The sequence below is a fragment of the Ovis canadensis genome, chromosome 3 (genome assembly GCF_042477335.2).
Source record: "Ovis canadensis isolate MfBH-ARS-UI-01 breed Bighorn chromosome 3, ARS-UI_OviCan_v2, whole genome shotgun sequence".
Classification (NCBI taxonomy): Eukaryota; Metazoa; Chordata; class Mammalia; order Artiodactyla; family Bovidae; genus Ovis; species Ovis canadensis.
Window position 1 is genome coordinate 181,397,183 of NC_091247.1, and position 27,140 is coordinate 181,424,322.

The 27,140-nt window shown below is 40.2% G+C and overlaps 1 protein-coding gene and 1 long non-coding RNA gene across 6 annotated transcripts in view; one reads left to right on the top strand and one right to left on the bottom strand.

Annotated features, from left to right (window-relative positions):
* LOC138437629 (uncharacterized) overlaps positions 1-7,626 on the bottom strand; it is a 34,713-nt gene extending 27,087 nt beyond the window's left edge. The window contains exon 1 of the long non-coding RNA XR_011256046.1: positions 7,350-7,626. This is a non-coding gene — a long non-coding RNA (uncharacterized lncRNA). The remainder of the gene's footprint in view (positions 1-7,349) is intronic.
* The window catches only part of RIC8B (RIC8 guanine nucleotide exchange factor B), a 102,344-nt gene continuing 82,159 nt past the window's right edge, over positions 6,956-27,140 (top strand). For 3 of the 5 annotated variants that reach the window (XR_011256044.1, XR_011256045.1, XM_069585252.1), the window contains exons 1-2: positions 6,956-7,489; positions 16,777-16,824. Coding sequence is in view for 3 of the 5 variants with exons in the window: in XM_069585252.1 (XP_069441353.1) it covers positions 7,406-7,489; positions 16,777-16,824 (132 nt within the window). In the remaining 2 variants the exon portion in view is untranslated. The remainder of the gene's footprint in view (positions 7,490-16,776; positions 16,825-27,140) is intronic. The other 2 variants (XM_069585251.1, XM_069585253.1) reach the window with 1 other exon arrangement.

The following is a 27,140-nucleotide window of genomic DNA, read 5'->3' on the forward strand; positions in this document are numbered from 1 at the left end:
TTGGAGGGGGTGGAGGAGGGGTGCTGGCTACCTCTTGCTGTTCAGGTCACTACCCTTTGACAGCAGTGGCCTCTGACCTCAACAACCCTACAATTCTGTTTGGACTGACCCTGAAACCCATGAAAGTCAGATGTAGGCAGTGCCCAAAAGTTGAGATAAAGCTGACTAATATGGGAAAAGCTCCCGGTATGTGCCCCCAGCTGAAAGGAGCTGGCAGTTCTTTGGCGGGAGATGCAATTTATTCTGTCCTCCTCCTTTCAGGGAAATGCTAATCCTTCATAGGCAACTGGAGGGGAAGACTAAAAAGTGGTGATGATGAATGACAATAATCCTTTGTCCACTGCCACCTCCTCCTAGGGTTGAACCTTAAGAGTTTAATCGAATGTTGGTAAGTAAATTAATGCTTTACTGCATTAAGAGTTAAAAAGGAAGTGGCAGGAAGAAGAGTTGTGAAAATGCATGTCCTCTGATACGTGACTCTCAAAAGCTTAATTACAAAGACATTGGTACAGAGTGTGTGTGTGCACACGTGTGTATAGTGTTTTAGCCTCCTTCTTTACATACACAAACAAAGGACAGTCACTATCCCCAAACTCTTTTGTCAAAGCATGTCAGTGTTAAAGACATTAACTTCAAGGTTTAAAGATCAAAGTGGTATGTTAAAATTACTTTTCTGTTGTTAAAAACATCAACAACAACAAAATCTCAAGCATTTGTTCGCCAATAGTAATAACATGACCTTTATCCCCACATCTTCCAGCATCACTGTGAGGGAGGTTGCCTTTTTCATTCCAGTTCAGCTAACACCTGAGTGGCTACTCCATGCCAGGACTGCTGTGCTGGCCACTTGGACAGTCATCTCCTTTAACCCTTACGACATCCTGCAAAGTAGGTATTATCATGTTCGTCGCAGTTGAGAAAATCAATGTTCAAAGAAGGCAAGTAGAATCTTTTGGCTTTCAAGTTTTCCTCTGAGATACAAAAAACTGGTTGCCAGAACGGTTTTAAGGAATTTGACAAATGATGGGCTTCTGAGACTCACACAGTGAATTGGGACTAAACACCAGGTTTTCCAATTCCCAGTCCAGCTCTTTTGCCACATTACAGCACTGCCACCCAAAGTGCTGGGTTTTCCCAAGAGGTGTTTGGATGGGAGTCCAAGCCAGCGAGATGCAAATAGGTCTGACCCACATTCCAGCTCTTGGATAAATAAAAACTCCTAAAGGGCAGAGCCCATTTCGTGTGCTTAATTTGAGAGCCCCACTGTGGACAGTCAATCAGTATTAAACAACTACAGGTACATTTGCCAAGGACTAACAGCATGGGCTCAATTTTAGCAATTAGAATACTGCAGAGGAATATTACAGAGGAATCTCGTACAGGTACTGAAAGGCTGGATCAAGTAATCATAAATTTCTAAGAGTTTAAAAAGAAACCTCTGAAGTCACCTAATTAAACTCTAATTTTATAAATAAGATCCAGAGAAATTAAAACAACACACACAAGGGTTTGACACCAGTCAGCAACAGACCTTTTCCTGTCTCCCAGTTCTATTTACGTCATATGGTATTGTGACGTAGTTTTCAGGAATGGAACATGTTGTAAGCTGAAACTGGACTGGATGGTTATACAGAGTCATCAGTGATAATGACGTCTCCCAGATTTAATTTTTCCTTATCCTACTCGACCAACTGACCTCTAAATCTCCCTTGCTGGCTTTCAAATTCAGCTAAGTTGGTTTTCATTTCTCAATAAGTGTTTCATTAGTTCTGGCCTCTCGAACTTCTCTCTTGGCATTTCCCCCATCTGCTAGCCCTCTAAGCTCTCTGTAGTATTCTCTATATAGTTCTCCAAGAAGGCTTCTCTGATTACTCTTCTTCCCATAAATGTTTATCTTGCTTTGATTTGCATAATATTTACATTCAATTTGTTCCTTCCTAACAGTAGAAAAGATCTGCCAACTGCCTGGGTGCTTCTTATATTCCCAAAGAACAGGATCAATTGATTTTACTTGTTTTTATTTTTTATGGTACCTAAGACAATGCTTTTCACACTGTTCATGGGGTTCTCAAGGCAAGAATACTGAAGTGGTTTGCCATTCCCTTCTCCAGTGGACCACGTTTTGTCAGATCTCTCCACCATGACCCATATGTCTTGGGTGGCCCTACATGGCATGGCTCATAGTTTCATTGAGTTAGACAAAGCTGTGGTCCATGTGATCAGTTTGGTTATTTTCCTGTGATTGTGGTTTTTCACAACAAACTGTGGAAAATTCTTAAAGATATAGGAATACGAGACCACCTGACCTGCCTCCTGAGAAATCTGTATGCAGCTCAAGAGGCAACAGTTAGAACTGGACATGGAACAACAGACTGGTTCCAAATTGGGAAAGGAGTACGTCAAGACTGTATACTGTCACCCTGCTTATTTAACTTATATGCAGAGTAGGTTATGTGAAATGCCAGGCTGGATGAAGCACAAGCTGGAATCAAGATTGCTGAGAGAATTATCAATAACCTCAGATATGCAAATGATACCATCCTTATGACAGCAGAGAACTAAAGAGCCTCTTGATGAAAGTGGAAGAGGAGAGTGGAAAAGTTGGCCTAAAACTCAACATTCAGAAAACTAGGATCATGGCACCCAGTTCTACCACTTCATGGCAAGTAGATGGGGAAAACAGTAGACACAGTGACAGACTTTATTTTCTTGGGCTCCAAAATCACTGCAGATGGTGACTACAGCCATGAAATTAAAAGATACTTGCTCCTTGGAAGAAAAGCTATGACCAACTTGGCATATTAAAAAGCAGAGACATTACTTTGCCAACAAAGGTCCGTCTAGTCAAAGCTATGGTTTTTCCAGTGGTCATGTATGGATGTGAGAGTGGGACTATAAAGAAACTTGAGCACCAAAGAATTGATACTTTTGAGCTCTGGTGTTGGAGAAGACTCTTGAGAGTCCTTTGGACTGCAGAGATCCAACCAGTCCATCCTAAAGGAAATCAGTCCTGAATATTTTTTGGAAGGACTGATGCTGAAGCTGAAACTCCAATCCTTTGGCCACCTGATGTGAAGAACTGAGTCATTAGAAAAGACCCTGATGCTGGGAAAGATTGAAGGCGGGAGGAGAAGGGGACAACAGAGGATGAGACGATTGGATAGCATCACTGACTCATTGAACATGAGTTTGAGTAAGCTCCGGGAGTTGGAGCTGATGGGCAGGAAAGCCTGGCGTGCTACAATCCATGGGATTGCAAAGAGTCAGACATGACTGAATGACTGAACTGACTGAAGACAATGCTATGCTCCAGTGAGCCCCAAATTATTTGTTAAAGGCACAAACCACGTCAAATAACTTTGCTACAAAAAAGAAACTTCATTCTTAATAGAAAATGAATTTAAGGTAACTTTTAACCTCCTAGATTATTCTGATTTCTCAAAGACTAATTAATGAGTCACATGCTTATAAGTTTGTTAGTCTACAAAAAAATTATATTCATTTAGTGGTTGATATTCTATCAGAATCTTGGTCCAGTGATTATCAACCAGGAAGCTTTTAAAACTACCAGTACCCAGGCCTCACCACAGATCAACTAAATCAGAATCCTTGCAGGTATGCCCAAGCCATGATTTGCATACATCATATTGTAATTTGATTTGCACATATTTATATGTAAAACCTCACTCTCATTAATAAATTGGTCTAAAGAATGAGCATGTTCAAATATGCTTTTGTTGTCCTTAGATCATAGAATGTTAGAACTGAGAGAGAACCAAGACTCTATCTGGATCAGATCCTTTATTTTACAGTTGAGGACACCAGATGACATTGAGAGTGTCATGACATTGGGAGAGCCTCACATGGTGGCGTGGTGGTTGTTGAGCGACACTTTGTATCTCGAATTAGTGAAATTCTCTGAAGTCCAATTGTGGAGCTGTAGTGAGTAGGCCAAGCTGTTTAGTTTTTAAATTTCTTCTAAAGAAAATGTATAAAAAATACTACATGTGAAAGACTTGGATTGTAAAAGCTGTTACTGCCAGGTACTTCTATAAGACCTTTAATTTGGCACATTCCGACCAGTCCATTGTTATGGCAGAGGAAATGCCAGCACAGGATATATCAAAGTCCAAAATAAATGACTAGTATCTATTTGCAGGGTTTTTCACTGGCCCTGACCCATACGGTTGTAGCATTTTATGCTATCAGAGCCCAGAGCATTTCTAGCCCTTAACTATACCACTTACGAGCACTTATTGCTCATGAGCAAGCTAATCTATACATTGAACTTCCCTTTTCTTTATAAAAAGGAAGATAGTGCCTGTCCTACTGACCTTGCATTTTCCAGCTATTACAAGGATTAAGTCAGATGATCTATGTGGAGATATTTTGAGAACAGTACAGCACTATCCAAACATAAATACAGAATTATATTATAATATCTTAGAGCAGTGACTTGTGAATAAATATTTGTTGCTTTGATTACCCAGACTCTAAATCCCAATTCCTTGGCACCAAGCCAGGCAAGAATCAACAGGAACTGGAGTTACTGCTGAACTAGAAACTCTAGTTACTGAAAGTATCACATAACTATTCAGGGAGGTAAAGTGATGTAGTGATCCAGAATTTAGCTAGTCTAGGCTCTAGTCCCAGAGTCTGCTTTTAACTATTGACTTTGGACAAGTCACTTAATTTTTCTGGGACCAGAGTCTCGTCAGTGGTCAAAGGATGACTTGAATCAAAGACCCTTTTGATTTATAAAATCAGAATATTAGTGCTTAATTAAAATTACTAAAGTGCAATTTCCCAAGCCATTAATTCATGTGGTTTCACATTTTAAAAATCTCTTTTTAGAAGTAGAGGGTTGAAGCCTAAAAACATAAGCCTATTTCTGGTAAACAGACATTTCAAACACATGTGTATAAGACCCTCTTTAAAATAAATGTCTCTACTCAGATACTTTATGCTAGCTAGTATCCTGTCCAGGAGCCGTTGCTCCAAAAATAAATATATGGTTACCCCAAAACCATGTAGAACAGTACTGGACAGAGAGTAGGCAACCAAATATTTTATGTTACGCTTCTCAGTTTGAGTCTCAGTTGGTGTTATTTAACTAATCCGAGCCTGATTTCCTATATGTAAATGGGAATACCTCACTCAATGATCCACTGAGATGGTGTACAGTAGAATGCTTTGTAAACAATTAAAGATAACTGCAAGATATTACTACTAAATGAGGAATATAGTTTACTAAATCTTGCCTAAGAAGATGCTTTTTAAAGAGACAGACCAAAATCTGACTTTATTATGGATACAGCACTTACCCCAATATCTGGCTTAACAAATATGCTCAATAAAGGTTTGCTGCATGAAATGTACAATCCAACGAAAGGCCAAAAGCTCCATGAGCTCAAATTCCACTTCTTATTTCTAAGTTCTCAGATTCTAGCACAACATCTGATGCACAGAAGAAACTCAATAATTATTAGATGAATAAATTTTTGCCCCTTCTAATTCTTCAGCACAGCTCAAGAGGGAGAGGTAAGCAGGGCTGGCATGGAAGATGATTCTGGTAAAGGTAGCTTGGAATGGAAAACTGAAAGTTACTTAGAGAATTCATGCACACTCTAGCAAATAGTTTGGGAGAGCAGAAAGAGCATAGATAGGATCCTAGTTCAAATTCAGTTTTCAAATTCTGCCATCTCAGTAAATTAACCTATTAACCTCTTCAAGACTCAGATTCCTCATCTTAACAGTACCTCCCTCACAAGCTTAGGGCTTCCCCAGTGGCTCAGCAGTAAAGAATTTGCCTGCAATGCAGGAGAGGCAGGAGATGTGGGTTTGATCCCTGGGTGGGGTAGCTCCCCTGGAGAAGGGCATGACACCTCACTCCAGTATCATTTCCTGGAATATCCCATGGACAGAGAAGCCTGGTGGGCTACAGTTCATAGGGTCACCAAGAGTAGGATATGACTGAAGCAACTGAGCATAAGGTTAACGACTAAAATGGAAGCTCCATAATAGTAGGGACTTCATTTTGGGTCCACTGTAGACAGACTGAACTGTACTGTACGGTATTGAACAGTGTCTGGCACAGCATAGAGTCTCTAATATTTGTTGGTTTGTGAGAAACTGAGATAACATAGGTAACGTGTGTGACAGAATGTCTGCATGTAGCGAACACTTAGCAAATGTGAGATTCCATTATCATCATCATCATTACCATTACTAGTATATCCATATTATTATTTACTAGCGGTCGTAGAGGACCTGCCTTTGGGGAAAGACGTAGATACAAATATCGAATTCCCTACTTACTGGCTGTGTGAGTTTGGACAAATTACTTAACCTATTCGGATTCGTATGGTTCCACAAAAATCTCAGTGCCGTGAGAAATCACCTAACACTGAGTCTTGAGTCCCTAACACGCGATACACGGCGGCTATTATTATTATTATGAAGGCAAAAAAACCCGCCGAGTCCCCTTTTATCCGAGAGCTGTCTACCATTTTCCCACATTATTGTAGCTGAATACATAGCATGACCGCAAACAAGGAAGGAAGGAAAGAATTTCAAAGAGACCGAAACCGCTAAACGAGAAAAGAGGGAATTAAAACGGTGCCTGACAGTTCCCACCAAGGGGTGCCAGTTTCCGCGACTGTCAACCAGTCCGACCAGCCAGGGCTCGAGCAGGACAGTCAGCTCGGTAAGGAACAAAAAGGAGGCAGAGCCGACGTTTGGACCCTCCCCCTAACGGTCTCCCGGCCGCTGGCCTCAGGCGGCCGCTGGACTCCCTTTTCCGGCCTCTGCAGGACCACAGTTCCCAGCATGCCTTTGGCAGGAAGTCTTTCCCGCTGGATGACTACGAGTCCCGACATGCCATTCGGCACTCCAGTAGATTAGATGAAGAGTGGAATGACCCCGTCGCACGCAGGGAATTGTAGTCCATTTAGCTGGTGGCTCTTAGAGGGGCGGGGAAGAGCCGGGTCGCTCTCGTCAGCTGAGGAGAATGATTCATAGAGGAGGGTCAGGAGAGAAGAACAGCTCTGTCCGTGAAAGCCCATTTAAAAGGCTGGACTCTTCTCCGAGGGAGAGAGAGGCAGGGGAGCAAGCAGGGTCTCGGGCCTGACCCCGTCCGCCAGGCCTCTACCGAGTACTGGGCCTTGTCAGAGGTGGCGGCTAGGCGCCGGTTGCTGGGGGACCGGTGACGTCGCGGGGTGAAAGTTGAGGGGCGGTGACGTCGGGCCTGCCCGGGCGGAGGCTGGCGGGCTGGAGGCAGAGGGAGGGAGGGAAGGAGGGAAGGAAGGAAGCTGGGAAGAAGCGAGCGAGCGGGGGCGCGAGGCGTTTACCTGGAGGCAGCGGCTTGGGCGCGCAGAGCGGCCGCGGCTCCCCCGCACCTGCGGCCATGGATGAGGAGCGCGCCCTCTACATCGTCCGGGCCGGCGAGGCGGGGGCTATCGAGCGGGTCCTGAGGGATTACAGCGATAAGGTAAAGAGCCCTGGCCCCGGGCGTGCGGTATAGCACCCTTGGGCCGCCCCCCTGGGCTTGCATATCGCATCCCTCCCAACCCCCCCTCACGCCGGGGATGCGCATTGCTCTCCCCCGAAAACGTTTCCGGCTTGGGCATGCGTGTTTGTGCCCCCAGCCTTTTCCATCCGCGCATCCTGTATCCCCCCTGCCCCCATCCTGGCTCCCACCACTCTGATTCCGGCCCAGCAGCTTGTCCCACGGTCCTCTTCCCAAGCGTGCAAGTCACACCCCCGGAATCGGTGAATGTCCGTCTGTGCCCTGTGCCCCACTCTTGGATGCAGAAATGCACGCGAGGCTTCCTCACCTGCATAGCATAAAAATACGTGTTTCTTTGCATAAACACGGCCTTTGACATGCTTAAGACGTATCGGCCACGATGGCAGTTCTTTATAGACACAGCACTGTACAGTTTTCAAGGTGTGATGTCTCATATATGGTCTAACTTGATTCTCAGAATATTTGTAGAGTAGAGAGTATCATCCTTCCCATTTTCTAGATGAGAATACCGAGGCACGAGGAACTGAAATCACGCCAAGGTCATGGACCTACTGTGTTGTACTTGGGAGGAGACTAACTCCTAATAATACCTGTTACTTGTATCGCATTATCAGCTTTCCCATCCTTTATCTTATTTAATCTTGACAGCCGTTCTGTGAGGTTTCATCTGCGTTTTGCAATTGAGATTCTAGATCGGTTAAGTAACTTGCCCAAGGTCATACTTCTGAGCTGGGATTCCAACCTAGGTCTTCAAACCATTCATTATTCTTTCCACTTTACAACTCTACACTAAAAAGGTATCTTCTTTTATATCCCAGTCACTTCTCTGAATGTCTCTTCAAGAACCGTTAGCTCTCCATTACTTTTCCTTCCAGGAATTGTACAAGCTCGCTTCTAAAGGTGACATACCACACCTTTATTCTTCCATTTAGAAGACTACTTAATAGAAATGACTGACTTCTGTGAAAACACACCCAGCACCATGTCACATCCTAGATATAACATCTTCCTTCCTTTCATTTGCTTCCATTCATAATTTCTCCTGTGTTTGCTATGTGCCCACCACTGCCCTAACCTGTGCTTTGCATTGTGGAGCTGCCAGTATGCCATTTCTGCCCTATGTGGAGAATATCAAAAAATCAGGCAACTTCACTCCTGTTTGATCTTCTCAACAATCCTGTGAGGAAAGTGATGGTATTCCCTGTTTCACAAATGAGAAAATTTAGAATGTTGTTGCCCCAAGTCCACACAGTCATTGAGAGATGGGGCTGAGATTTGAATCTAGGTTTTCTGATTGCTCTTTTACAGTACTATGCTGTTTTCTTTGGGAGGCTGTATGGATTCAGTTAAATTCATATCTTAGTTTCTTCAGTCTCTGATATGCTTTATTGTTGCATATCTGCTTAACTTAGGAGAAATTCATTTAATGCACAGGTGTACATATTGTGGAGATTATGGTCGTCCAGTGGTATCTGCTGGGGATTTGTTCCAGGACCCTTTCCCTCCCTCATGGATACCAAAATTCATGGATGCTCAAGTCCTTTATATAAAATGGCATGTTGTTGTTGCTTAGTTGCTAAGTCATGTCCAGATATTTTGTGACCCCATGGACAATAGCCCACCAGGCTGTTCTGTCCATGGGATTTTCCAGGCACAAATACTGGGGTGGGGTGCCATTTTCTTCTCCAGGGGATCTTCCCGAAACAGGGATTGAGCCCGCGTCTTCTACATTGGCATGCAGATTCTTTACCACTGAGCCACCTGAGAAGCCCATAAAATGGCATGTGTGCTTGTGTGCTCAGTTGCTCAATCATGTCCAACTTGTTGCAGCCCCAAGGACTGTAGCCCACCAGGCTTCTCTGCCCATGGAACTTTCCAGGCAAGAAAACTGAAGTAGGTTGCCATTTCTTACTCCAGATGATCTTCCTGACCCAGGGATTGAACCTGCGTCTCTTGTGTCTCCTGCATTGGCAGGCAGATTCTTTACCACTAGCACCACCTGGGAATAACCTATACACATCCACCCTTATACTTTGAATCATCTCTGGATTGCTAATAATACAATGTAAATGCTATGTAAATGTAAATACAATGTAAGTACTATGTAGCTCAGTTTAGTTCAGTCGCTCAGTCATGTCCGACTCTTTGCGACCCCGTGAATAGCAGCACGCCAGGCCTCCCTGTCCATCACCAACTCCCGGAGTTCACTCAGATTCACATCCATCGAGTTGGTGATGCCATCCAGCCACCTCATCCTCTGTTGTCCCCTTTTCCTCCTGCCCCCAATCCCTCCCAGCATCAGAGTCTTTTCCAGTGAGTCAACTCTTCGCATGAGGTGGCCAAAGTACTGGAGTTTCAGCTTTAGCATCATTCCTTCCAAAGAACACCCAGGGCTCATCTCCTTTAGGATGGACTGGTCGGATCTCCTTGCAGTCCAAGGGACTCTTCAAGAGTCTTCTCCAACACCACAGTTCAAAAGCATCAATTCTTCAGCGCTCAGCCTTCTTCACAGTCCAACTCTCACATCCATACATGACCACTGGAAAAACCATAGCCTTGACTAGATGGACCTTTGTTGGCAAAGTAATGTCTCTTCTTTTGAATATGCTGTCTAGGTTGGTCATAACTTTGCTTCCAAGGAGTAAACGTCTTTTAATTTCATGGCTGCAGTCACCATCTGCAGTGATTTTGGAGCCCCCAAAAATAAAGTCTGACACGGTTTCCACTGTTTCCCCATCTATTTCCTATGTAGCTAGTTGCCCATTAATTCAACTTTTGCTTTTTGGAACTTTCTCCAGTTTTGTTTTGTTTTGTTTTCCTTCAAATACTTTTGATCCATGGTTGACTGAATTCATGGATGTGGAACCTGCAGATATGGAGGCCTGATGGTATATTCAATGCAACTTGATTTATAATTGCTTTCCAAAAAATACTTGAGGCAGCTACAAACAGATTTTCAAAAGAACAAAATGTAATAGAAAACTTGGCTGTTGTGTTGAATCACCTAGTGTTTATTTAGCACTTACTATATCCCAGGTATCCAGCAATAAATAGAAACTTTCTTCTGTGGGAAGGGAGGAGGAAAAAACCTCTGCCTGGATCTTATCACCTCCTTCAATATTCCTCCTTCTCTTCACGACTAAAGTAGTTAGAACTCCAGATTTGCTTCCTCTAGTTTATCTTTCCTTTTCTTGATCTCCCTCCAGGTTAGTTTCATTTACTACTCCTGGCCAAGTGCTATCAGAGCTTAAATTCTGAACTTTCACATTGGGAATGGTTTTAGAGTTATAATGCCCAATGTGTGTAGTTTTGGGGTGGTATTCTGGGGGCCAGCCTTGAGAATGCTGTGGCTTAATGTGAACTGGGTCGGCCAACTTCTTCAGAAAAGAGCTTTCATGTTTAATGCTGATTGCAGTAGATCCAGAGAACAAAGAAAATAGCTGCATTTCATGTTGGCAGTGGGGCTTTGCCCTCAAGGGAAGAGACATTAGAGGCAGATGAAGAAGAAGGGGAAGTATGATTGCAGTGGTCTGGCAGTAAGAATGAGGAGGTCAAATTAATTGTCCCACTCTCTGGGAAACGGAATCTGAAATTCTAAAAATGTGCCTGGGTCTACTGTGTGCCTCATTTTCTTTATCTGGAAGAGTGGATGAGAAATGTTTAGAATGAAGTGATTACGAGGCATTAAAGAGTCTAACCAAGAAGGGAAATGAATGATGTAGAGAGAGAATGATTAGTTTGTTCTCAAAAGGAAGCTCAAGTATTGTGGAAAGAAGGTTGAATTTGGAATCAGATAAATCTTGCTTCAGATCTACCATTTATTAGCTTCATGACTATGGATAAGTTATTTTAAGCCTGAGTCTCAGTTTCCTTATCTGTAACATAGTTAACAGATATGTACCTATGTACAGATATGTGCCTTATCTGTAACTTAGGTTCCATCACTTAAGTTATTATGAGGTCTAAATTAACTGATGTATGATACCAAATACTGTACAAGGCATCTAGGAGGCATTCCCTAATGATCAAAATTCTCAAGAGGTCCTGTGGCCACAGCACAGGTTCTAGAGCCAAATTGCCTGAATTCTGATCCCCAATTTACTATCCATGTGTATAAAACAAGGTACTTAACTTTACTGTCCCTCAGTTCACTCATCTGCCAAACACGGATAATAATAGTACCTGCATCATACATTGTTGCCAGGATTAAATAAGTTACATGTATAAATCAGAACAGTGCCTGGCACTGAAGAAAAACCCATAGCTGTTCTAAACAGAAAAAGTCAGGGATTAACCCTGTGCCATGGAGTTGACGTCGCCTGATTAAAAAAATAGAGAATATATTTCAGTTTTTCTTTTTCCTTGACCCTTGGCACTTATTAATGGCTGGCGAAATACTTTGTACCATGTTTAAAGCAACATTTACCTGTCTGGCTCCAGGTAACATCTAATTTCTACTGTGTTAAGAAGATTCTGATTTTCAAGCCACCTTCTCTTATTCACTGATCTTGTCATCTTGGGGAGAAGGAAGATCAAGCTATCCCTTTTAAAAGGAAATTTGCCTGTTTCTCAAGGGCATAATGCAAGTTGACTCAGTGTAGGAAAGTATTTTTTAAAAATAGGAAGAGTTGCCCTTTTCTTCTCCTCTCAATTCATCTGTTAACATGTATTGAGTGCCATGTATTTTGTTCTTTTAACAGATTTAGTAGAGATATTGGTTGCCTTCATTATGATTATCAACAACAAACAGTGATCTGGGGCCTTGAGGTGCATAAAAGTATCTTAGTTCCTTGAATCCAGGATATTTGGACTAGAAGGAACCTCAAAGATCACTGGGTCCAATACTCTGAATTAATAGGAGAAGAAACTGGTGTAGCATCATCATCAACTATGATGATAACTAGAGAGATATTTTGCGGCCATAGAGGCCACCGGGGCGTATGATTACCCCTTGGCAAGCTCCAACAGAACTCCATTATGTAAGTATGAGAAGTTTATGGCCAAATGAAAGGTAAAAGTTACTTAAGATACAGACAGGTAGGTAGGTCTCTGAGATGAGTCCTCATGAGAGGAAAACAGCACTGATAGTAGTGAAGTGTGTTTATGTGCTGCTGCTGCTGCTAAGTCATGTCAGCTGTGTCCGACTCTGCGTGACCCCATAGATGGCAGCCCACCAGGCTCCCATTCCTGGGATTCTCCAGGCAAGAATATGGAGTGGGTTGCCATTTCCTTCTCCAGGGCATGAAAGTGAAAAGTGAAAGTGAAGTCGCTCAGTCATGTCTGACTCCTCGCGACCCCATGAACTGTAGCCCACCAGGCTCCTCCGTCCATGGGATTTCCCAGGCAAGAGTACTGGAGTGGATTGCCATAAGAATCTAATTGATAGGGACCTAATTTGGAGACAGTTGTAGAAATACAGCCTCCACATTTGAATAAGGGGTATAAACATCCTGGACCATGTAAGAGGACATTTTGTTTTATAGTTTGAGGTTGAGTTCTGACTCAGAGTTCATTCTACAGATTTTTGATGAGCATGTGTAGTGGGCTGTTCCTTTGTTATACGTGTTCTTATTTCCAGATTGGATTGGAATTGCCTCAGTAATTGGCAGTTACTGAGGTTTAGTTCTAGAAATAATCTCCGTTCCTAAAACACAGCACAACACACATACACACACAGACACCACTCCAGTTAGGTTGATTCCTTTGCATTGGTACTGTTTGAGTATATATTTGGAAATCTATGAAATAAATCCTAGTTGTCTAGTGGATCAGTATTTGGCTGGATGCCTCCCTGTAGACTGTGCAGTAACAATAGTAGTGTCTACTTATTGAACACCTGCAATGTGCAAGGTGCTATACACAAAGATAAGGAAACTCTTGACAGGTAGTAAAGTTGAATAACTTGACCAAGGTCACGCTTTCAGTAAACAGTGGGACTGGACTCAAACCAGTGCTTTCTGACTATTGAGCCTAGCCTGTTCATGGGATGTGAAGCTGGCGGGGGCAGTCCTCAAGAGCTGGATGTGTTACTGAGCTGTTACTAACTTACTTGGTCCCTAAAGCTTTACTGTTGAGTTCATATTTGCTCCTGTTCATCTGGAAATTAAGCATATAAAGAAGGTGAAGTGGTTGACTGTTGGCCAGCAGTTCTAGAAAGGCATTTGCAGCCAGAAATGCTGGATAACCTTCCCTTCCCTTTCAGCCTTAAAAAGAGGAGAGAACAAGAGTTGTGGTGTGCTGTGCTTAGTTGCTCAGTCATGTCCGATGCTTTTTGACCCCGTGGACTGCAGCCCACCAGGCTCCTCTGTCCATGGCTTTTCTCCAGGCAAGAATACTGGAGTGGAGTATCATACCTTTCTCTAGGGGATCTTCCCAACCCAGGATTTGAACCCAGGTCTCCTGCATTGCAGGCAGATTCCTTCCTGTCTGAGCACCAGGGAAGCCCGGTACAGAATAGGTTAGGTATGATCTAAGTTGGATAAGAGAAGCCTGCCTTAGAGAAGTCAACATCTTTGAATCCAAACAACCATAGGCATCTGAGTTCCTGAATAGATTGGCATATTCTAAATTCAATTTATTGCCTCACAACACCAGTATATTTGCTAATTAAATTAAGTCCTCATGCTAGTTGGACAGGGCTTTTGAAAGCTTTTCTTCCTCTCTTCCTTCTTCCCTTCTTTTCTTTCTTTTTTAATATTGTAGTTTTACCACAGGATCAACTTTACATTTAAAAAGCAAAAGAAAAATTAGTCCTTGGTACTATTCTAAATTATCACCTTAAAAGATTTAATTCTATGTAGAAACCTTTTAAAAAATATTTTCATAACTTAGTGATGGTCTTTCTAAAAGATGATTTCTTCTTCTGTTTCCTTACCACAAATGCAAAAAAAAAAAAGGTTTAGGAGGACTATTATATTGGCAACTAGGTACATTTATTCTAGATAATGTATGGAATTAATATTTCATATATGATGGCAAAAATTAAGCTTTCTTAGTTCTAAATGCAATTATGTATTTTCATTTGTAGTGAACCTTTACTAGGCTTCAGTTTATTACCAACAGAACAATCTATTGATTCTTTATCTTTTGTTCAGTGTTAGTTTTTACTAAACCTTGGATCTGTAAATTTCTAAGTTAAAGCTTTTGTTCTTCCTTTTCTTCTTTCTTTTCTTGTTTGTTCATTAATTCACTTTTCTGTTAATTTTTTTCTTTTAATAATAACAATATATCAACAAGTTTTATCAAAGGAACCACCAGAAATTCCACCAACCCTGTACAGGTTTTATTTTTGGATTTTTAACACTCAAGCCTTTGAATGCATCCATCCATACATTGATATAGGTACTGTCATCATAGACATACAATTTGATATTTTACTGTTTTTACAGTTATTGTCATAAAATAATTTTCCATGTTGTTACAGAACTTTTTAGCCATCTTTAAAAAAACTGCAGTATGATAATGTTTCAGATGAATGCACAGTAGTTTACTTAATCAGTCTCCTGTTGTTAGATATTCAGGTTGTCTCTTTTTTTCTTTTGTAACATTTGGTAACACTGCAGTGAATATAATTTTTATCTCCTCTGGATGATTTCATTAGGATAAATTTCTAGGAGTAGACGTTCTGGGTCAAAGGATATGAATATTTTTATGGTTGCTATTATGTGTTGCCAAATCACTTTCGTTTTTGAAGATGATGTCAATTTATACTGCCTCCAGCAATATTACACATGGATTACTGAAGCTTATTTTTCAGAGAGCTTTATGTCCTCAGCCTTGTTCTCCTTTGCTCTGGTCTGTAGGCTGCTGCTCAAAATATTCTTCCAGAATAAGCTACTGTTACACCTCCTTCAGAGTCTTCCCCTGGTGGCCTGTCACCTTTATGTCAGTTCAGGTATAAATTTTTAAATCCAAGCCCTCACCATCTGACATCCATTTTAATTGTTTTGCAAACCATATGTGAGGTAGCTTCTCTTTAGGTTTCCTCAAATGGCCCTTCTCTGTTACGTCTAAGTCTTCCCTCTGACTATTTTGCACTTTAGAACTGCTTCTTTGTCAACATTTCTCAATCTCATTTAATTTCAAAAATCAGTTCTTCTACAAAGCTGTCAGTGCAGAACCACCTGTAATGATAATATCTTTAGTACTTACTGTACTTAACTCCTAATGGGTTGCCAATAAATGTTTGTCAGTGTTGCCAATGAGAAATACAAAGGAAAGGCAGAGAGATGTTCAGTAAAGGTTTTTTTAAAGAGGAAAACTTAGAGGGTTCTTAAGTGCACTTGGCTCTCTTGAATAAAACTTGAGAAGAGAATGAAGAACTTTATGCTCTATTTTTTGGGGGGTACTGCCTCTCTCTGACAGAGGACAACTTACTCCATTCTCTATCTCAGCTACAGAGAAAAAATAGTGTTGCCAGTAATTTCAGGAGAGTCGTGACCCTCCTTTTTCTTTCAGTTATTTTTTTCTCAGTATCATTGGCATCATCATTATCATCCTAATGATAATCATCCTCCTGCTAACTGAGTGTTTACTATGTGCCAGGCACTCAGATGGTACATTTTATGCCTTAGCGGCAGCAGCTTTGTGAAGTAGGCACCCCTCTTTCCACATGGGAAATACAGTTATAGTTTGTTACTTGCTTAACTATTAAGTGGTGGAACCATGGTTTAAACTCTCATTCTTACAGAATTACTGTCCTTCCCTATCTATAATTCTCTGATGACTTCTTATTGCATTTGATAAAGTACAAGCTCCTTAACAACACTGGAAGATCCTTCCAAATCTCTGTCCAGTCTACTTTCCCATTCTTATCTTCCTCCACTCCTATCATCCTCTAACATGTGTCCTGTGTTTCATTCCAACAGAGCTGCTTATTTCACAAATATATCATACCATTTGACACATGAGCCTTTGTTTCCGTCCCTAGAATGCTTTCATTTGCCTCCTGGAAAACTCCTATTCATCCCTCAAGGTCCAGCTCAAATGCTCTATACTCTATGCAAAGCATTCCAGATTTTCCTGGACAGTTTGTGGCTTGGTACTCTGTTCTTTTCTGTATATATTTTTGCTTTAGTCTTTTTGTACTGCTTTATAGTTATTTGCTTACTTCTCTCTTTCTTTAGTAAGAATATTGAGGTGATTTGGGAAGACAACTTTTTTTATAGACATCAGATATTTTTTAATGTAGCCAAAATGAAAAATCTGTATATTTAAAATGACATTGTTTCCCTTTTCTTCCTCTTCAGCATAGGGCTACTTTCAAATTTGAATCAACAGATGAAGATAAAAGAAAGGTAAGCCTTAATGTTACTTTGTGTGCTGTGTGTGTCTGTATGTATTTTCATTCATAAAGTCCGCTTTATAACAGCAGACTTGATTTCATCTGATGGTTTAGTATTCAGTTTCCCTTGTGTTTGATTTTTAGGACCTCTGAGAAGAAAGACAAGTGCCAGGTTTAGTATGAATTACACACAACACCCTCCTTCTCCATCCCCATAGGACCATTACACTTGGATAAATCAGGGGGATGGGAGGGGTTCAGAGGGGACCCTTCGCCATATCTTCTCCTCTCCAGAGATTGGCTTTGTTTGATGGCAGGATTGCAGGCTGCCAAAAATTGCTAATTGCTAATATTGTAAAGCCAAGCTTGGCTTTGGGTTAAGTTTTGGGGAAACAGCTACTGATGCTGCTGTGCCTCAACCACATATTGTTCTCTGTGCTGGCAGCTTTTTTTGTAGCCAGCAATCATCTTCGTCACTGACTTCACTGGTAAAGAGGAAAATGGGATCAAGAGGCTCATCACTAGAGGAGTTGTTATAAGAGAGGATGCATCAGAGATCGGATCATAAAATGTTACATTGGCCTGTCGGGGTAGCTTGTGGTTGCTTTACTTAGTTGATTAGAACATGATGTTCAAGGAGAAGCTCACCAGTTCTGCCTCAGTGTTTCCTGGGCCCTGTACTTCTATCCTTGGCCTTACAAACAGTAAGACGAGGTGAGAAAGCATGACTGAATCTGTGTAAACCCATGATTGCTGCTGGAAAAATAGCTTAAGTCCAGTGCTTTGCTGGTAATGGTTTGATCATACCTTGAAATCATCCCTCTCTTCACGTCTACCCCCATATTTAATGTCGACATCCTGCTCATTTTGCCTTGTAAGATTTCTCCATACATTCCCTCCTTAGCCCAGCCCTTGTTCATACCTCCATCTGGACTACTGTACCAGTTTCCTAACTGTTCATTCTTTTTCCAGTTATGTGGCCTTCCATAATTCCATTGTCCATAATTCTATAACAACAATCTGACTGTGTCACTCTCAACCTTGAAACCCTTGAGTGACTTTGTCTATAGGATAAAGTTCAAGCTTCTTATCATGACCTCGATGCTCAGTGATCTGAAGTTTGCCTACTTTTGCAGCCTGTTGCTTACTTCTGTCCCTTGTAGTTTATGCTCTAGCAACATGAAATGTTTCCAGTTATGTACACATACACATCCCTTCTGTTTCCTACTTCCTATCTTTGCATGTGTTGTTTTCTGCCTGGAATGCCCTCTTGTATATTTCTTCACCCTTTCACCTGTTTAATTCCTACTCAGCTCTAGGAGCTTCTCCTTCAGGAAACCTCTGGCATTCCAATTAGGGTGAAATGCCCCTTTTCAGTATTCCTATAAAATTTTATGTAAATCTTTAATCCTAGGCTTATTATTTGTTTCTTAATTTTATATGTGTGTGTATGTTTCTCATTGTTAGCCTCTGTGAACTCCCTGAAAACAGATGCTATAATAATATTTATCTTTATATCCTCGGCATCTAGAATGCCCAGCACAGATAGATACTTGAAAAGTTTTATTCAGTGAGTGACATGGAGGATAAACTTTGGAAGTTAAAGATTTACTCTGATTTTCTTTTGAATTTAAACAATGTAAATAAGACTAGAATACCTTTTAGAACAGGGTTCTCAGCCAGGGATGTGCTGTTTGGGGAGCTTTTTCAACAGGCCTGCTCAGGCCCCATCGCTGCCTACTGAGTCAGAATTTGGGGGATGGAATCCAGGCATGTGCATTTTGATAAATGGTCTTCAGGAAATAAGTACCTTACTCACTTGGTGGGAGTAGAAAATAACACAAGTCCCTATGGAATAGAAGCTAGTTATATCCACCAAAATTACAGATGCATTTTGCCCTTTGACCAAGCAATGTCACTATTAGATCTATTCTGTGGGTAATTGAAATAAAGTAAGCAGCGTTACTCACTGAAACATTGTACATAATAGCAGATGATTGGAAACAATAAAACCTCCGGGAATCAGGGAATATTTATAGAAACTTATAGAGATTTGCATAATGGAATACTGCACTGTGGTAAAAGAGAGAAGGACAGGGAGGAGAGAGACTATTATGTGCTAATGGGAGAGATGGTCAAGTGAGAAGAGAAAAGAAGCCAGGTGTTAAAAAATGAATATATGCATTTTTTAGGTATTAAGGCTAGGAAGGCAGCTGCTGTTTAGTTTACTTGGGAGAATCCATACTATATCTATAGATTTGTGGTACCTTATGGATCTGACACCAGAATCTTTGACAGTGCTTTCACTAGTCAAAGTAAGTGCATAAAGACAGATTTCCCTCCCTCCATATGGCTTTCAGTTAAGGGAAGAAAAATCCCCACACAGTTGCTAGTAAAGCATGTTTATTTCCTGTAGGGTAGTAGCAAAACTTAACATTTTCAAGGTATTATCTTTTATTGCCTTTTAGATTTTTGCTGACCATAACTACTGTACTGGTGTTAATTTGGTTTAGTGTATAGATTGCTGCTTCCTGGGAGCAAATGTAACAAATGTCATTAGGGACCTAGCTAGGTAATCTTCATTAACGTAAAAACATTGGCAAACAAAACTATTTCAGTCTCCAAAGGTTGAAACCATTTAGTGACTCTTTCATGCCTAAGGCCCATAAAGACTTTGAAATCAAAATTATTGGATTTCTCTAAAGGATCTGTATCCTAACAGCTTTTTCAGTTCTCAGTGTAGAGAGACATGGAATAATAGGCATGTCTCCACATTAAACCCAATCTTAGAAAGGAGGAACTCAAATTACCATCCAGTTTGCTTTCCTGCTCTAGTTCTCTTTTTCTCTTTCCTAAACATGTCTCTGGAGCCTTCTATCAGTTTGTTGGTAACAGCATCACCCCTTTCCATAAACTACAGGTGCTGTTGCTCTGAAAAACACACCTCTCTTATGTAAAACCTTATGACAACCAATAAGTAGATGTAAGGGAACAGAGCCTTTCAAAAAATAAAACTTGATTATGTGAACTTTCTAGGAATTGATTATAAAGTAATGATCTTTAGAACTAATTCCTAACATTTGTGTAGCATTTTGCATTTTTATGAAGATTTGCTTTTCAGTAATAAAGTTGTAATGTTATAAGTATGGAGAGAATATCACCATACCAATTTTATGGATAAGAAAACAGGCTTATGTTAATGACAACTTGTTAACACTCACATTACTAGTAAGTGGTGGAGCCTCAAGCAGAGAACAGATTTTCTTGCCTTCACTGCTTAGTGCTCCATGGCTCCCTCTCATTATCACTTGAGGTATATTTCAGAAGGCTTGAAATTATGACTCAATACTTTGTTTCATCTCTTATACCTTGAGACACCATTTAGGCAACTAGACTTTAGACTTAAATCAGAAAATATCAAAGGAAATTACCAACTAGGAGTGCTTAAATTTTTCCAGAGAAGTAAAGACAGACACATTTCTGATGTTTGTGCACAGAATGCAAATAGTTCCAGGTGCATGTAGCTCATGATATATTTGGGTGTAAGCACCTGTGCTTACTGAAGCATTTACTTTACATCTTCTCTACCTAAATAGATGGCTATGACTATATACCAACACATAAACAAATGTATCATGCAAATATGAAGGACGGAGGAAGGTATGATGAATAATCTGAAATTTTATACCTTAAGGAAATGAAAGTTCTTATATTGGTTTCTGAAGCACAGCTGATCTCAAGGCCAATAAAGAAAACTAATTGCAATAAATATTGAAAAATATCTATCGCAAAATGATTTTAAAAATTGCAGCTCTTTCACCTATAAGAATACAACCATATCCAATGCAGAAAACTTCAGTTGTTGTCTGAGATAAACTTTTAGGTATTTAGTTATTTTCCTCAAAAGAATCAAGTTAAAAATAGTTAAATTTCAAGCATTTATTTCATTAACTTCAAACTGACATAGGTAATTTCATATATCTGTGAAGGTATAAGGTAGTTACTGAGTTGAGAACTCTTTGAGGACAAAAATTCTAGCTTACTTTTCTTTGTACTTTCAGTCCTTGACACTGCATCTGGCACAAAATAGGTACCTACAATACATACCAGTTAAATGAATAAAGGGGATTGGAGATTAAGTGGAGACCAGAATTTGTATAACTTGTACATATGGTTTGGTTTTCAGTTTGATATTTTCTTAAATAGGCAGCAGATTCTCAAGCACTTTTCATACTGTTGTTTACTGAAAATGCAGAATACAAAAATATTCATACAGGTGATCACAACCATGTAAAACTAATACAAAGAAAAATGTCTACAAGGAAATTCACTAAATAGTGGCTTTGTATTATTACTGTGGATGATATTTTCATTTCTCTTTTCTATATTTTAAACTTTTTCAGTACAGTATATCAGATATAAGAATATGATGATAATATATGTGATAATATATTCTTTCAGAGTTATGTGATTCGGGATGTAAGCAAAGACCCAATACATTTTAAAATCATTTATTGTTTCTAAAATTGGCCCTTTGTGATTATCTTACATATACCTTTTGGGGGAACATAAAAATATTATTAGGTTTGGAGATAGTATCCCTTGTGGAGCTAGTTTATGGAGTGAAATAAATTTATTTGAACACAAAAGTCCATTTTACCATTTGAAATATTTCTTCTTTTTTCCACAAAGTTGGATGTACTTGGCATATTAGTAGAGATCTCTGTAGTCCACAAATATTTTTTCAGTAATTCCTGTGTGCCAGGTCCTGTGTTAGGCCTTGGTTCCTAAGTTGGCTATTTTCCTATGGTGTTTGGTTTGGCATTTCTCAGCTACAGATGCATACTGAGGGTTGTCATTGTGGACTATAGAAAATGAATGGGTAATTTTCCATATTAGAGTCCCCCAAGAAAAATGTGCCAAGATAGAACCATCAGTCGTATACTGTGAATCCATGCTTAGGGATAGCTTGAGGCATGAATGCTTGTTCTAAAAGCCTTTTACATTTAGTATAGTCATTTGAAATTGTTAAACTCCAATTTTCACTAAAAGAAAATGAGCTTTGTGTGTCTTGCAAATTTGACTCAAATTTTAGTTGATGTCTCACTTTGGGGAATAATTTGATATATGATGCAAGTTTGGTTCTCATTTAGAAACCAATAACTTTAAAGATAATCATTTTTAACATCTTGATTTCTTTAAAACACACAAACACACATATTACCAAATGCATTCTAAAACTTTTATTTTTAAAGTTTCTATCCAGTTGGATCTGGCATAAAACTTGACTAGAAGGGCTGAATTATATCATAGGCCAGGATGAATACCTCACAGTAGTTCAGAAGTAAAATAATTTAGACTTCATTTCAGACTCCATTTTTTATATTAGATGTGCTGCCAAGGTATTGAAGGACAAATGTAGGAAGAAAGAACAGAACAGCCTTCTGATATAGTAAGCCTTAGATGTGACAGTCCATACATGATCTCTGTATGGATCACTTTCTGCCTGGGAATGTTAAGAGTAGTATCTCTGATTTGTACTTTAGAGTTTCAATCCTTTTTCTCATATAAAAAACTCAGCAAGAAGTTCTGCTTCCAGCCATGACAGTGTGAGAGCTTTATGAACCTGCTCCTTAATTAAAAACTGGTTATTTAAAAACAACAACAACAACAACAATAGCCATTTAAATTATCTGGAAATCGTCCTAAAAGCATGAAGTCAATGAAGGAACGCTTATTCAGGAAAATATACTGAAAGAAAAGTGTAAGTCTGTGGTATTTGAACTGAGACCTGCTCCCTTTCTTCCCACTTTCAGTGCAGTGAGATGGAAACCCTCCTCCAAACTGAGACCAAATTGCCAACATCACTTGGATCATAGAAAAAGCAAGGGAATTCCAGAAAAACATCTATAAAATGTTTTTATAATATTTTATAAATGTTATAAAATAATTCTGATTTATTAACTGTGCTAAAGCCTTTGACTCTGTGGATCACAACAAACTGGAAAATTCTTAAAGAGATGGAAATACCAGACCACCATACCTGCTTCCTCAGAAACCTATTTGCAGGTCAAGAAGCAACAGTTAGAACCGGACATAGACATACAGACTGGTTCAAAATTGGGAAAGGAGTATGTCAAGGCTGTATATTGTCACTCTGCTTATTTAACTTCTATGTAGAGTACATCATGCAAAATGTAGAGCCAGATGAATCACAAGCTAAAATCAAGATTGCTGGGAGAAATATCAACAACCTCAGATAAGCAGATAATACCACTCTAATGGCAGAAAGCAAAGAAGAACTAAAGAGCCTCTTAATGAGGATGAAAGAGGAGAGTGAAAAAGCTGGCTTAAAACAGCATTCAAAAAAGTAAGATCATGGCATCTGGTCCATCACTTCAAGGCAAATAGATGGGGGAAAAGTGGAGACAGTGGCAGATTTTATTTTCTTGGCTTCCAAGCTCACTGTGGATGGTGACTGCAGCCACGAAATTAAATGACATTTGTTCCTTGGAAGAAAAGCTATGAACAACCTAAGCAGCTTATTAAAAAACAGAGAGACATCACTTTGCCAACAAAGGTCTGTGTAGTCAAAGCTATCGTTTTTCAGTAGTCATGTGTGGGTGTGAGAGTTGGATCATATGGCTGAACATCGAGGAACTGATGCTTTCCAGTTGTGCTGGAGAAGACTCTTGAGAGTCCCTTGGACAGCAGGGAGATAAAACCAGTCAGTCCTAAAGGAAATTAACCCTGAATATTTATTGGAAGGATAATGCTGAAGCTCTAATACTTTGGCCACTTGATGGGAAGTGCTGACTCATTGGAAAAGACTGTGATGCTGGGAAAGATTGAGGGCAGGAGGAGAAGGGGATGACAGAGAATGAGATGAGATGGTTAGATGTCATCACTGACTTGATGGACATGAGTTTGAGCAAGCTCAGGGAGATGGTGAAGGACAGGGAAGCCTGGAGTGCTGCAGTTCATGGGGTTGCAAAGAGTTCGACATGACTTAGTGACTGAACAACAGCAAACTGATAGAGCCAAGATCAGAGCTCCTACTTTCCTCAGTCCTCAGTTGGAAGGCTAACTAACCAGTAGGGACAGGGATAAGGTCAGCATTTGACATCCTGCCCCAGCCACATGTCACTGAGACAAAATTCTGGGTGAATTATAGCTGAGAGATGGGGTCTCTCTTCTTTCACCCAGTCTCCACTCGTGGGTCATGGGCTCTACCTTGAGTAAGGCAACACTGAGAATATTGGGGCACCAACTGCCCTTGCCCTGGCTGGTGGGACAAGCGGATTCCACCTTGGAATCTGAGGAGGCAAATTGAGTTTTGGGCCTGCTACTCCCCTGTCTCCTCCAGTTGAACTCTCAAGGAGGTGTCACCTAGAAAGAAGCATGCTGTTGTCTCTGCCCTCAGCATCAGAACCAAGGTTCAGGAATTTTGCCAAGAGAAATAAGCAGACCTTATAACAGTAAGCTCTGAATCTCTTCCCCAGAGGGACCAACTTTTTGCTACAGTGTGAAGTTTCTGCCTGAAGGTATGGGTTGTGGTGAAAGGAGGAGTTGGGAGGAGACTGACATTTTGATTGGAGTTATGGGGCTAACCAGACAGTCTAGCTAGTTTGCTAGAAAGGAAGGAGGAAAGACAGCTGGGAGGAACCTTCCTGTAATTAGAACAAATCTTAAATACTTACCTCAGGAACTATCTCTTCAAAAGAGCAGTAATAAATTGGTTCAGTCTGTAGAGCAATTTATGCCCCAGGACTTTGTTGAAGACAATAGATCAATCATTCTGCAGTTAGTGGAGCTTAACAGCTGGGTGTGGTCAGGGAAGAGAAAGTCAAAGAGAGGCCTGCCAAAGCCACTGTCATCCGAGGATGACTGTAGCATACCAAAGGGTGAGACCCATGAGGAGCTACATCTGCAGGGAGGAGGAGGAAAATATACTCAACTAAAATAATTCATCTAGTCACTGAGCAAATAAGAAAAATAACAATAGCAAATCTTGGATGGCATAGACAATACCCAGTGTTGATGTATTATTTAAAATGGCTTCAAAAAAGAACAAACAAAGCTATGTGAAGAAACAGGAAAGAATGACCTATACACTGGGGGAAAAGCAGGCAGTAGAAACTGCCTGTGAGAACAACCAGAGGGTGGATTTAACAGACAGACTTCAACATATTCATTATAAATATATTCAGAAAGGACTTCCCTGGTGGTCCAGTGGTTACAACTCTGTGCTTTCACTTGAGGGGGCTTGGGTTTGATCCCTGGTTGGCAGAAGTTCTGCATGCTGTGCGGTGTGGCCAAAACAAAAAAGAGAAAAAACAAATATTCGGAAAAGTAAAGGAAACCATAATTAAAGAAGTAATACAAAATTTGATGATATCATAACAAATGAATATCAATACAAAGATAGAAATGATTAAAAAGAAAAAGAAGAACCAAATGGAAATTTTGGAAGTGAAAAGTACAATAATGGGAAAAAGATCACTAAAGAGGCCCAATGTTGGGTTCAAACTGTCAGAAGAAAGAATGAGCAAATATGAAGATAAATCAATAGTGTATACAAGGTAAAGAACAGAGAATAAAGAATAATGAAAATGACTGCCTCAGAGAAATATGAGATGATGTTAATGTATCAACATACATATAATTGGAGTACCAGAGGAGAGGAGAGAGAAAAGGGAAGAAAAAATATTTGAAGAAATGTCTAAAAACTTCCTAAACTTATTGGAAAACAACTTACATATCCAGGAAGCTCAATAATGTCTGAGTAGAATAACCTCAAAAAGATCCATAGACACATCACAATAAAAATGCTAGAACGCAAACACAATGAGAAAATTTTAAAAGTAGCAAAAGAAAAATGGATCATCACTTACAAAGTAGTCTCAGTGAGATACACAGCTGACTCCTCATCAGAAATGTAGGCCTGTGGCAGTGGAATAATGTATTCCAAGAGCTCAAAGAAAAAACCTCAACCAAGAATCTTATATCTAACAGAGCTATCTTTTTAACACTGCAAGGGAGATAAAAACATTTTTAGATAAATGAAAACATGAATTTGTTCTAGACCCACCTTACAAGAAATACTAAAAGTCCTTCAAACAGATAGCAAGTTACCTCAAACAGCGATTTAAATCCACACAAAGAAACAAAAGAGAACTAGTAAAGGTAATTATATAATTATAAAAGATAATATAAATGCATATTTCTCCTATTCTTTTAAATGATCTTAAAAACAGTTGTATAAAACAATATGTCTATAATACATTGTTCAACTAGTAACACACAGAAACATCATGTATTTGTCAGAAATAGCACAAAGGTTGATGAGAGCAAAGCTGTACTGCACTAAGGAAGTGGCTCTAGATAATAAAGTCACTATTTGGTTCTAGAGAACCAAAAATTATAAATAAGAAGGCCAAAATAACAAAAGCTGTAAGTATATACCAGCTGTCGTTTCTCCTAAGTGACTTCAAAAGACAAAATTATATATCAAGTAATCATTTTTGATATGTATAACAATAATGCCACTAAAGGGGAAAGGGACAGCATCATATAGAAGTAGTGTTTCTACACCTGACTGGAACTGATGTAATTTGAAGCTAATTCTGTTAAGATATATATATATGTAAGCTATTTAAGCCCTAGAACAACAATTTAAGGAAATGACTCAGAAAATAATTCCGTTTTGTAAAAGACTACAAAATGCTATTGAAAGAAACTAAAGAAGATCTAAGGGCTTCCCTGGAGGCTCAGTGGTAAAGAATCTGCCTGCTAGTCAACGCAGGAGACACAGGTTTGATCCTCAATCTGGGAAGATCCCACATGCTGTGGAGCAACTAAGCCTGTGCACCACAACTACTGAGCCTTTGCCCTGGAGCCCAGGAGCCACAACCACTGAGCCCTGCACAGTGCAGCTACCGAGACCTGAATGCCCTAGAGCCCGTGCTCCACACCAAGAGAAACCAACACAGTGAGAGGCCTGTGCATCACAGCTGGAGAATGGGCCCCGCTCCCACAGCTAGAGAAAAGCCCATGTAGCAATGAAGACCCACCACAGCCAAATGCAGAGAGTTGGACGGTGAAGAAAGTTGAACACCGAAGAATTGATGCTTTTTAACTGTGGTGTCAGAGAAGACTCTTGAGAGTCCCTTGGACTGCAAGGAGATCCAACCAGTCCATCCTAAAGGAGATCAGCCCTGGATGTTCACTGGAAGGACTGATGTTGAAGCTGAAACTCCAATACTTTGGCCACCTCATGCAAAGAGTTGACTCATTGGAAAAGACCCTAATGCTGGGGCAGATTGGGAG